Source organism: Oncorhynchus mykiss, chromosome 15 (assembly GCF_013265735.2).
Source record: "Oncorhynchus mykiss isolate Arlee chromosome 15, USDA_OmykA_1.1, whole genome shotgun sequence".
In the NCBI taxonomy this organism is placed as follows: Eukaryota; Metazoa; Chordata; class Actinopteri; order Salmoniformes; family Salmonidae; genus Oncorhynchus; species Oncorhynchus mykiss.
In genome coordinates, this window is record NC_048579.1 from 40,763,249 (window position 1) to 40,776,925 (window position 13,677).

The following is a 13,677-nucleotide window of genomic DNA, read 5'->3' on the forward strand; positions in this document are numbered from 1 at the left end:
TATCTTTGTTTTCTATATTATTTTGGTTAGATCAGGGTGTGACGAGGGTGGTATGTGTGTTTTCATCTTGTCTAGGGTTTTTTGTATATCTATGGGGTTTTGGTTTGTCTAGCTAAATGTAGGTCTATGGTGGCCTGAATTGGTTCCCAATCAGAGGCAACTGTTTATCATTGTCTCTGATTGGGGATCCTATTTAGGTTGCCATTATCCATTTTGGTTTTGTGGGTTATTGTCTATGTGTAGTTGCATGTCAGCACTCGTGTTAATAGCGACACGTTTGTTTAGTGTTCTTCGGTGTTCTTCGGTGTTCTTCGGTGTTCTTCGGTGTTCTTCAGTGTTCTTCAGTGTTCTTCAGTGTTCTTCAGTGTTCTTCAGTGTTCTTCAGTGTTCTTCAGTGTTCTTCAGTGTTCTTCAGTGTTCTTCAGTGTTCTTCAGTGTTCTTCAGTGTTCTTCAGTGTTCTTTGTTTAAATAAATAGGAATGTATTCATCTCACGTTGTGCCTTGGTCTCCTCGTTATGATGAACGTGACAATCCCTGACTAAATAAATGTAAAATCACCCCAAATAAATATGAATAAAAATGTATGTAGATAAGAAAGGATCAGATCTTCAATCAGGGCACCACTCCAATCCTCTCAGATCAACACTGCACAGGTCCCTAAGGAGTCCTTGGGTCTTTTGGGATGTTAAGATACTGCAGTATGATATGACCACGGGGTGTCACTATAGAGCTGAATATTGTTGGGTGCAGAGGTGTGTTGCTAGAAAGGAGGAGGCCATATTCCCAAAATGTTGCAGATGTCTAAGGTTGTGTACATTGTGCCAAGAGGAAGCTATAGCAATGCCAGATGGCCTATTATCTTTGTACAACCCCTCAGGTTGAATGGTCTAGCACCCTACACCAGCGAGATCATGGTGTTGTGTTCTGGTCATCCCTTCTCTTCTACACTGTCCATTTATGCATGCTTATTCTACTCATGCTTTCTCCGCCCTCCCACACGTCCTCATGCCTCTTTTCCTGTCCTCTGCTGGGCGGCTGGGCTGTCTTTTTAAACCCTGCAACCTGCGCTCACAGCCTGTCCATTTGCCACCACATTCATCACGTCCTTCATGTGCGCTAAAGGCATTAAGGAAATTGCTTTGCTAGCAGATGAAAGCTTTTTTCAATTATATTCACTGGCAAGTGTATGAGCCGTAATAACCTTCTTGAGCACGGTCCATTTGCCAGCCAGAGCAGAGGATAGAGAGAGAGAGAGAGAGAGAGAGAGAGAGAGAGAGAGAGAGAGAGAGAGAGAGAGAGAGAGAGAGAGAGAGAGTGTGTTTTCGTGTTACTATGTCGCCCTGTAGCACTCACATCTCTAGTCAAGAAATGCTTTGAAATGCAGGTCACAGCTCACATCAACACCATCATCACACCCTGGACCTACTCCAAATCGCATACTGCTCCACCAGAGCCACAGATGATGTAATCTCTATTGCACTCCACACTGCCCTGTCCCAACTGGACAAAAGACACACCTACATGAGAATGCTGTTCATTGAGCACCTTGGCATTCTTGGACACAGGGACTATGGTGGTCTGCTTGAAACATGTAGGTATTACAGACTTGGTCAAGGATAGGTTGAAAAACACAAAATAGCACAATTGGTCAGGAGCGTGTGTGTGTGATCTGCATCATGATAGGCCTATGGGAGAAGCAGTGTTTCATAGGAGTTCTGGGCTCCCGAGTGGTCTAAGCTACTGCATCGCAGTCGTCTAAGGTACTGCATCGCAGTGCTAGATGTGTCACTGGAGACAAGGCTATCTCGCAGCTGGTCGCGACCGGGAGACCCATGGGGTGGCAGACAATTGGCCGAGCGTCGTCCGGGTTAGGGGAGGGTTTGTCCGGCAGGAATGTTCTTGTCCCATCGCACCCTAGCTACTCCTGTGGCAGGCCGGGTGCAGGTGTACGGCGTTTGCTCCGAAACATTGGTGCGGCTGGCTTCCGGGTTAAGCAGGCATTGTGTCAAGAAGCAGTGCGGCTTGGCTGGGTTGTGTTTTGGAGGACGCACGGCCCTCGACCTTCGCCTCTCCCGAGTCCATACGGGAGTTGCAGCGATGAGACAAGACTAACTACCAATTGGATACAACGAAATTGGGTACAAAACGGGGTAAAGAAATATATTTAAGTCCTGGGCTCATGCTAATTCTCCTTGCTGGACACACACTGACTGACAGCGTCTGTGCACACACACCACCCGTTAGTATTGCCTCCTCCATGCTCCCTCAATTCCACAGCAGATAACATACACACTATAAACACATACACATGGATTTTGTGTTGTAGATATGTGATAGTATAGTAGTGGCCTGAGGGCACACACTTCATACAGTTGAAGTCGGAAGTTTACATACACTTGGAGTCATTAAAACTAGCTTTTCAACCACTCCACAAATTTATTGTTAACAAACTATAGTTTTGGCAAGTCGGTTAGGACATCTACTTTGTGCATGACACAAGTAATTTTTCCAACAATTGTTTACAGACAGATTATTTCACTTATAATTCACTGTATCACAAAGTGGGTCAGAAGTTTGCATACACTAAGTTGACTGTGCCTTTAAACAGCATGGAAAATCCCAGAGAATGATGTCATGGCTTTAGAAGCTTCTGATAGGCTAATTGACATCATTTGAGTTCATTGGAGGTGTACATGTGGAAGTATTTCAAGGCCTACCTTCAAACTCAGTGCCTCTTTACTTGACATCCTGGGAAAATCAAAAGAAATCAGCCTCAGAAAAAAAATGTAGACCTCCACAAGTATGGTTCATCCCTGGGAGCAATTTCCAAACACCTGAAGGTACCACGTTCATCTGTATAAACAATCGTACGCAAGTATAAACACCATGGGACCATGCAGCCGCCATACCGCTCAGGAAGGAGACGCGTTCTGTCTCCTAGAGATGTACTTTGATGCACTTTCTCTCCTAGAGAGTACTTTGATGCGAAAAATGCCATTCAATCCCAGAACAACAGCAAAGGACCTTGTGAAGATGCTGGAGGAAACAGGTACAAAAGTATATATATCCACACTAAAACAAGTCCTGTATCGACATTCCCTGAAAGACCGCTCGGCAAGGAAGAAGCCACTGCTCCAAAACTGCCATAAAAAAGTTGGTTACGGTTTGCAGCTGCACATTGAGACAAAGATCATACTTTTAGAGAAATGTCCTCTGGCCTGATGAAACAAAAATATAACTGTTTGGCCATAATGACCATCGTTATGTTTGGAGGAAAAAGGGGGAGGCTTGCAAGCCGAAGAACATCATCCCAACCGTGAAGCACGGGGGTGGCAGCATCATTTTGTGGGGGTGTTTTGCTGCAGGAAGGACTGGTGCACTTCACAAAATAAATGGCGAGATGCGGTAGGAAAATTATGTGGATATATTGAAGCAACATCTCAAGACATCCGTCAGGAAGTTAAAGCTTGGTCGCAATTGGGCCTTCCAAATGGACAATGACCCCAAGCATTCTTCTTTGTCTCTCTTTATTTATCTCTCAGTGTATCTGGGTAGAAGACAGGTATAATCCGTGGGTGGATATATTCAATACTTTTTTGCAACTTTTTAGCAGTCACTGAATTTACCTAGATATTTTGAGACATTTGTAACAGAACTGAAGATTAACATTCATTGAAGTATTACTTTAAGAAGCTACACTTGAGGTGGGGCTCCAAGAAAATCTGGTTCAGTCCCTCTTAGTAAAACATTCTCAAACCAACCTTTCTCAACCAAAATAAAAATAAATATAGCAGCCATCTGTCATTAAAAAAATAATTTCCATATTTGAGTAAACATCTACAGTACCAGTCAAGAGTTCAGACACACCTACACATTCCAGGGTTTTTATTTTATTTTTACTAGTTTCTAATTTGTAGAATAATAGTAGACATCAAACTATGAAAAAACACATATGAAATCATGTAGTAAAAAAAAAAAAACACAGACACCACCCGCTGATTTGGCCTCCTCCATGCTCCCTCAATCCCACAGCACACACTGTCTGCTGTCTCTCTCCACATCTCGCTGGCTCTCTGATACATCCGGGCACACACACTAGTGCTGAGCGATTAGTATTTTTTGAGGTCGGTTTGGTTACGGTTCGATGTTGAAAAAATGATCACAGTTTTTTATTTCAATTTTTACACAGTACAGTAGATGCAATATGCATTATGCGGGTTGAATGCTGTAAACGACACAGAATATATTTTTTAAATAAAAGTCACATGATGGTAGTGACTGCCCATTACTGCTTCTCACTTATTAACCATCATTTATTGACGTTAATTTACTTTAATAAAATATTTGTTTTATTTAATGACTTCCCATTTTTAACCATTTAATGTGTTTGAAGGTAGAACTCTGCATACCCGGCAGGCCCAGAGAGAAAATTAAATGCAGCTATAGGCCTACTGCCGACCAATCAGATAGCTCAGATTACTGTGTTTGCACAGTTTCATCGAGCCAAAGACTGTAAAAACAAGCCTCGAGCGGACAGCAAAGTTGATACAGTGAGATTTCAAAACTTTTAAAACCCTGACTAGAGAGAGACTCATTTAATACAAGAAAGAGCTGATGTTTTTACAAGTTCCTGCTTAAATTGTTATTCAGCACTGTCAATACTATCTTCAACACTTTTATAGAGTGCCTTCGGAAAGTATTCAGACCTCTTGACTTTTTCCACATTTTGATAATTTACAGCCTAATTCTGAAATGGATGAAAAAAAATCTCAATCTACACACAATACACCATAATGATAAAGCAAAAACAGTTTTTTTGAAATTTGTGCACATTTTTTAACAATAAGAATATCTTATTCACGTAAGTCTTTTCTTTGAGACTCAAAATTGAGCTCAGGTGCATCCTGTTTCCACTGATCATCCTTGAGATGTTTCTACAACTTGATTGGATTCTACCTGTGTTAAATGTAATTGATTGGGCATGATTTGGAAAGGCACACGCCTGACTATATGAGGTCTCACAGTTAACAGTGTATGTCCGAGCAAAACCAAGCCATGAGGTTCAAGGAATTGTCCATAGTGCTTCCAACCTGACAGAGCTTGAGAGAATCTGTAGAGAAGAGGGAGAAACTCCCCAAACACAGGTGTGCCAAGCTTGTAGCATCATACCCAAGAGACTCAATGCTGTAATCACTTTTAAAGGTCCTTCAACAAACTACTGACTAAATAGTCTGACTAGTTATGGAAATGTGATTAAAAACAATTCATGTATAAATTTGCTAAAATGTCTAAAAAAACAGTTTTTGCTTTGTTGCTATGTGGTATTGTGTGTAGATTTATGATTTTTTTTATTTTTTTTAATCCATTTTAGAATAAGGTTGTAATGTAACAAAATGTGGAAAAAGTCAAGGTGTCTGAATACTTTCCGAAGCCACTTTAAGTCATAAAATGCATGTTCTCCCTACTTGCACTCATGCTATAACCAGCACTGGAGATGCAATCAATGAGTATAACGAAGTGTTTCAATAAGCTTGCATTGTTATTATTAGTAGAATGAGTCTTTTTTAGTATCGAGGAATATTTAACTTTCTCTGGTCATAGGTGAAACGACATGAATTGGTGCATCAGCTGGAAGACTGTGTCCCCTTTTCTCAGGGCAAGGAGGGAGCGCAGAGGAACGGTGAGACAGGTGAGTCAGCCTCCTTTCCTCCCTCCCCTCAGACCATCAGATGCAGGCCATCAGTCCAGTAAAATAAAGAAGGCAAATTGTTAGGCTCACTCTGCTGTGTCTCACAACGAATACAACAAATAATCTATTACCATTGTGATCACATACATTTAAAAATATGTATAATTTCTAAATGGTCTGAGAAGAACACCACTGGCAGGGCTATTCAACCAAAGCCAACATTGGCCTATAGCCTACTGTACAAACATTGCTTACAGAACAGTTTTGAATCCTTAAGAGTCTATTGACACACCCTTCAAGTAACATAATTTAAAAAATCCCCGTCAGATTCTGTCAATTTAAGCTAGAGATATCAGTTTTTTTGCATGGACTGCATTTCAATCCACCACATCTGCCAATGTCGGCCGATATACAGCTATGTTTGTCAGAGCATGAGATATCCCAAAAATTGGCCTTCTTGTGAAAACAGTAGCGTACGAACGGTTTGGCCTTCAAACTAGTATGACCACTATGTGGAAAGGGGAGACTCTCACATACACAATGGTAATCTCTTTTTTTTCTCACAAGTGTCACGGGACTCGTCTGAAGGTAAGCCATACACAATACAGTTGAAGTCGGAAGTTTACATACACTTAGGTTGGAGTCATTAAATCTCGTTTTTCAACCACTCCAAAAATCTATTGTTAACAAACTATAGTTTTGGCAAGTCGGTTAGGACATCTACTTTGTACATGACACAAGTCATTTTTCCAACAATTGTTTACAGACAGATTATTTCACTTATAATCCACTGTATCACAATTCCAGTGGGTCAGAAGTATACATACAATAAAATAACTGCCTTTAAACAGTTTGGAAAATTCCAGAAAATTGTGTCATAGCTTTAGATGCTTCTGATAGGCTAATTGACATAATTTGAGTCAATTGGAGGTGTACCTGTGGATATATTTCAATCACCTACCTTCAAACGCTGTGCCTATTTGCTTGACATATTAGGAAAATCAAAAGAAATCAGCCAAGACCTCAGAAAAAAATTGTAGACCTCCACAAGTCTGGTTCAGCCTTGGGAGCAATTTCCAAACACCTGAAGGTACCACGTTCATCTGTACAAGCAATAGTATGCAAGTATAAGTTACATGGGACCACGCAGCCATCATACCGCTCAGGAAGAAGATGTGTTCTGTCTCCTAGAGATGAACGTACTTTGTTGTGAAAAGTGCAAATCAATCCCAGAACAACAGCAAAGGACCTTGTGAAGTTACTGGAGGAAACAGGTAGAAAAGTATAAATATCCACAGTGAAACGAGTCCTATATTGACATCACCTGAAAGGATGCTCAGCAAGGAAGAAGACACTGCTCCTAAACCACCATAAAAAAAGACAGACTACAGTTTGCAACTACACATGGGGACAAAGATCGTACTTTTTGGAGAAGTGTCCTCTGGTCTGATGAAACAAAAATAGAACTGTTTGGCCATAATGACCATCGTTATGTTTGCAGGAAAAAGGGGGAGGCTTGCAAGCCGAAGAACACCATCCCAACCGTGAAGAACGGGGGTGGCAGCATCATGTTGTTGGGATGCTTTGCTGCAGGAGGGACTGGTGCACTTCACAAAACAGATGGCATCATGAATAAGGAAAATGCTGTGGCTATATTAAACCAACATCAGTCAGGAAGTTAAAGCTTGGACGTAAATGGGCCTTCCAAATGGACAATGACCACAAGCACACTTCCAAAGATGTGGCAAAATGGCTTAAGGACAACAAAGTCAAGGTATTGGAGTGGACATCACAAAGCCCTGACCTCAATCCCATAGAAGGAGGCCTACAAACCTGACTCAGTTGCACCAGAGCTGTCGGGAGGAATGGGCCAAAATTCACCCAACTTTTTGTGGGAAGCTTGTGGCTACCCGAAACGTTTGACCCAAGTTAATCAATTTAAAGGCAATGCTACCAAATACTAATTGAGTGTATGTAAACTTCTGTCCCACTGGGAATGTGATGAAATAAATAAAAGCTGAAATAAATCATTCTCTCGACTATTATCATTTCACATTCTTAAAAAAAAGTGGTGACCCTAAAACAGGGATTTTTTTACTAGGATTAAATGTCAGGAATTGTGAATAACTGAGCTTAAATGTATTTGGCTAAGGTGTATGTAAACTTCCGACTTCAACTGTATTTCCTGAGCTTTCTTATATCTCCTAGATACAGGACAGACCCTTCAAAAGCTTATTCCTGATTTTATATGTTACTTTTTTGCCATTTATGACTGTGTTTTTCAATGCGTTTCTATGGGCTACAGTAGTAAAGGCAAAAGAAAATGTATTAAATAACGGCTTATACTTTTTTAAATAGAAGTTAATGTTGCATAGGCTTATGTTTTTTAAAACATGTTTTAAAAATATATATTAGCACTGACTAAGATCATGTATTTTCAGGTAGAGATACTGTACCTCGCAAAGCAACTGCTTTCTTTCCCTCTTGTGCATTCTATCATCTCTCCCTGACAAGTAAGGAAAGGAAAGGGGAATACCTAGTCAGTTGTACAACTGATTGCCTTCAACTGAAATGTCTTCCGCATTTAACCCAACCCTTCTGAATCAGAGAGGTGCGGGGGGCTGCCATAATCAACATCCAAGTGGGTTAACTGCCTTGCTCAGGTGCAGAATGACAGATTTTTACCTTGTCAGCTCTGGGATTCAATCCAGCAACCTTTTGGTTACTGGCCCAATGTGCTAACCACTAGGCTACCTGACGCCCCAAAGTGGGTGAGCAATGCATTATGGTCATTGTAGTTTATTGTCACATGTTCTGCACTAAACTGTGTAGAATATTGGTCTATTGGAAACCACAACTCCCTATTATATCGCACAGTCCTGGCTTGTTCTGACTCATCTCTACAGGACCATGTCTCAGGAATGCCTCAGGACTACCTGGCCTGATGTCTCCTGGCTGTCCCCAGTCCACCTGGCCATGCTGCTGATCCAGTTTCTGCTGTTTTGCCTGTGGCTATGGAACCCTGACCTGTTCACTAGACATGCTACCTTGTCCCAGATGCGCTGTTCTCGACCCTCTCTCCCTCACTCTCTCTATCTCTACCACACCTGCTGTCTCAACCTCTCAATGCCTGGCTATGAAAAGCCAACTGACATTTACTCCCGAGGTGCTGAATTGTTGTACCCTCTACAATTTGACCCTGCTGGTCATCTATGAATGTTTGAACGTCTTGAAAACACCTCTGACACTGCCTCCCTCTCTCTTTGTGTTTTTTCCTCTATTCCCAACACTGTTTCTCTATATTTCTCCCTCTGACACTGCCTCTCACTCTTTTTTTCTCACTGACATGGCCTGTGTCTGTCTAGGTATTGCTCATGGTCTCTGGTTAGGAGACAGATTGACAGGTATAATCAATACCTTTTAGCAACTTTTTAGCAGTCACCCTCTGAATTTACATAGATCATTTGAGACAATTTAACCCTCATGAACAAAATACTGTATCTGACAATACCTAATCATAGGCACTCACATTCAGCGGACTCCTTGACCTTCCTCCCTCCCGATCCCTTCTTTAGCATATTCCGGCCACCAGTAAACAGGTTGGTGAGTTCATCCAGAGGGCTTGTAGGGGTGCGGGAACGCGACACATTCTGCATGGAGCTGTGGGCCGAAGAAGAGTTACTCAGTTTGCCTCCCCCTTCCTGACCAACTGAGCTCTTGGCGGCATGCGCAACGGAGGAGGTGGATCGGGGCATGCTGCCACCTATCTTCAGGGCGTCATAAGGTGGTGGGCGCTTGAGGCTGAGCGGTGTGATCGAGCGGCCCATGCTTACAGGTGAGGGACACGCGGAATGGCTTCTGGGATACCCATGAGCCGACGCCGATGCCTTGTAGAGAGTGGAGGGCAGGGGAGGGGCAGAGGAGCGACCAGACGCAGTGATAGTGTGGGTGAATTGGAGATCCCGCTCTCTATCCTTCTCCCGTTCTCGTTTCCTGTCTCTCTCTCTATCCCCCTTGCGGTGGTGGGGGGAGGAGGAGGGGGGCGGAGCTTCAGAGGTCGTGGGTGAGGCACCTCCCCCGGGCTTGTTGGTGTACCCAGTGGCAACATTCTCCAGCATGGGCAGCTTTGTGACGTCCAGCGGGGTGAGGGGTGACTCATCCGAGTTAGGCGAGCACTGGGCAGGGGCTGGCGGAAAGACCAGCAAGGGCGGCCGATGGGTGAGCAGGTTGGGGAAGGGGGCAGGGATGTCACAGAGGGACCCCCGGGGGGTGGTGTGGGAGGAGGAGGAACGACCCTGCTCCATATCCTGTTCCCACTTAGCGTCCTGGAGCATGTCGTCGAACATGGGGTATTTCATTTCCTCGTAGACCGACTCACTCTGGTCCTCGTCCTCCAGGAGGCGTTGCTTCAGTTCCCTCTGAATGTTACCCACCATCTCGATGTAGACAGGCTCGTCCTCGTCCTCCGTATCTGGGGCTGGGCTCTGGCTCTGCGATGAGGACTTTTCCCTCCTTCCTTCCTTCCTGTTGCCATGATTCTGGATGTAGGACTCATCAAAGGAAGTACTCAGCTGCGTGTTAGGGTTCCTCTTTGGCTTGGGAGGAGGGATCCGCTTGTACTCCTCACTGAACGGTCGCGACTTGGACCCTGCACGGGGGACACACAGACAGTAGCGTTAAAACAGGTCATCAGCAGATAACCATGATACAAAGGACAATAGAGGCAGAATTGTTTAAGATTAAGATCACTTTATTGGTCACGCCAAAATTTTACTTGCGCTTTTTAACCCTTTTGAAAGACACAGATAAATACATATACATGGAGAGGTGCAGGAGACTGCCACGCTGGACTTTTTTCCCCCACTTGCAAGTACATGGATATTTGTTTCATCAGAGTTAGGGTTAGCGTTAGGCTCAAGGTTGGGGGTAGAGTTGTCATTCCAAGCCGGGCTCAAATTCCAGCTCGGGCTTGTCTGGCTGTGTACATACATTTTTTTTAAAGAATGCAGCACCTTGTCTCTCTCCTCCTCTCTGTCAACGAGCAGGACAGGCAGTGCAGCCATCAACAGTGTGTATCCCGTTGTCCATGTACAGTCATTTTAATTCATTGTTTTACTTGTTGTTTCTCTTACTGAAAAGTTCTGTTAATGAAATCCCTCATTTGTTTTGACAGCAAAAACATTCCCTATTCCCTTCAACCATTACCATGCTCTATTCACGTGGCATTTGCATGTAGTGCATGTACCATGCATGTAGGGCATGACCGATAATGTAGGACCGGACCATAGGAGAGCCAATCATAATTGCATTAATAAATTGGGTATAACCTCAGAAAAGTGTTATAACACAGCAAAATGGATGCGAAGAAGGGTTTAGCCACAGTCAAATGTATATTGGTTGCTCAGGAGGGAAAGGGAAAGTCTGATCTCTGGAAAACATTTGACCTGGTTGTTAAACCACTGGCAAATCCTCTGGCAATGAAAAAATGCAAAGGGTACGGGGCATTTTTAAAGTATGACATCAAGACAACTGGTACGTCTTCTCTGTAGTGCCATGTTGGTGCGACTGCCTGGTGCGACGGCCTCTTCCCCAGGCCAAACGTCTATGTCTGCATTTGTTAACAAAAACGTAACTGTGCCACTTTACCTCTTGAAGCTAGGGGGCACTATTTTTATGTTTGGAAAAATAACGTTCCCAAAGTAAACAACCTATTTCCCATGACCAGATGCTAGAATATGCATATAATTGACAGATTAGGATAGAAAACACTCTAAAGTTTCCAATACTGTAAAAATATTGTCTGTGAGTATAACAGAACTGACATTGCAGGCAAATGCCTGAGGATAATCCAATCAGGAAGTGCCTCTTATTTTGAAACCTCTGTGTTCCTAGGCGTGCCTGTCCTCCATTTAAAGGGATATCAACCAGATTCCTTTTTCTGTGGCTTCCCTAAGGTGTCAACAGTCTTTAGACATAGTTTCACGCTTTTATTTTCAAAAATGAGCGTGAAGGATCACATTGCATAAGTGGAGAGGTGGGGGCTCTCAGAGTGAGATGGTGCTCAATTGAGTGAAGCGGCCAATGTTCCTCCCGCTGTTATGGAAAAATCTACACACTCGGTTGACATATTATCGAATATATATTTTAAAAACTACCTAAGGAATGATTATAAAAAACGTGACATGGTTCTGTGGACATTATGAAGACTATTTGGAATTTCCATCTGCGTTGTCGTGACCGCTCTTTCCTGTGGATTTCTGAACATAACGTGACAAACAATCATCGGTAATTTGGGTATAAACATAATCTTTATGGAACAAAAGGAACATTTGCTGTGTAACTGGGAGTCTCGTGAGTGAAAACATCCGAAGATCATCAAAGGTAAACGGTTAATTTGATTGCTTTTCTGATTTTCGTGACCAAGCTTCCTGATGCTAAGTGCACATAATGCTATGCTAGGCTATCGATAAACTTACACAAACGCTTGGTTTGCTTTCGCTGTAAAGCATAATTTCAAAATCTGAGACGACAGGGTGATTAGCAAAAGGCTAAGCTGTGTTTCAAAATATTGCACTTGTGATTTCATGAATATGAATATTTTCTAGTAATATTATTTGACTGTTGCGCTATGCTATTCAGAGGTTGCAGACGAAAATTATCCCGCTACAGGGATTGGTTGCGTCAAGAAGTTAAAGGAAAGTAGTCGGTACATGACAAATCCGTCAGTTTTTTGCTGCAAGGATGTTTGGCCCTTCAATACTGTAGAAGGGGCAGGCTTTGACGAGCTTGCCCAAAAGCTTATTGATGTGCTGGCTACTTACGGGAAGGTGCATGCTACCTCTGTTCTGCCCCTCCACCAGACTGTCTCCGCCAGTTGTCTGAGCCTGGCAGACGAAAAGAGAGAAAACCTGACAGAGAAGTTAAAACATCCTGACATACGGACATACGGACTATCGGCAGCTTAGTTATCTGATGATAACATGCCATTATATTACTGCAGATTTCCAACCTGACCACAGCACAGTTTCCAGCAGAAGATGCCAAAACCAGGAGAAAAAGTGAAGCTGCTAGTGACCAAATTTGGCCTCAACTCTACGTCATTAAGCAAAATTGTTTGGGAAACTGACCAGGGCTCCAACATCATTCTAGCCCTTCGGCCATATCAGAGACTGGACTGCCAGAACCAAGTTCTATACACGGTGCTGTGACATGGCCTTGAGGGAGCAGCACTGGCAATCGATGCACCTGACATTGCTGAAACGCTCACAGCAGGAAAGTACCTTGTCAGGTAGGTTACTTATGATAAGATGATATAAGCAAAATAAATACAATGCAGTATGTTATCCAAATTATTTTGCTTTGTATAAACATGTAATACCTTTAGCAACAGTGCATTTAGGAATATAATGAATATAGCCAATATAATAATAATAATAATAATTTAGACCTACTTCATTCATATACAGTGCCTTGCGAAAGTATTCGGCCCCCTTGAACTTTGCAACATTTTGCCACATTTCAGGCTTCAAACATAAAGATATAAAACTGTATTTTTTTGTGAAGAATCAACCAGAAGTGGGACACAATCATGAAGTGGAACGACATTTATTGGATATTTCAAACTTTTTTAACAAATCAAAAACTGAAAAATTGGGCGTGCAAAATTATTCAGCCCTTTTAGTTTCAGTGCAGCAAACTCTCTCCAGAAGTTCAGTGAGGATCTCTGAATGATCCAATGTTGACCTAAATGACTAATGATGATAAATACTATCCACCTGTGTGTAATCAAGTCTCCGTATAAATGCACCTGCACTGTGATAGTCTCAGAGGTCCGTTAAAAGCGCAGAGAGCATCATGAAGAACAAGGAACACACCAGGCAGGTCCGAGATACTGTTGTGAAGAAGTTTAAAGCCGGATTTGGATACAAAAAGATTTCCCAAGCTTTAAACATCCCAAGGAGCACTGTGCAAGCGATAATATTGAAAT

General features: G+C 42.7%; 1 protein-coding gene across 1 annotated transcript in view; it reads right to left on the reverse strand.

Moving 5' to 3' along the window:
* nyap2a (neuronal tyrosine-phosphorylated phosphoinositide-3-kinase adaptor 2a) overlaps positions 1–13,677 on the reverse strand; it is a 102,164-nt gene that overhangs the window by 21,934 nt on the left and 66,553 nt on the right. The window contains exon 4 of the mRNA XM_021563189.2: positions 9,220–10,338. Coding sequence (XP_021418864.2) covers positions 9,220–10,338 — 1,119 coding nt within the window. The remainder of the gene's footprint in view (positions 1–9,219; positions 10,339–13,677) is intronic.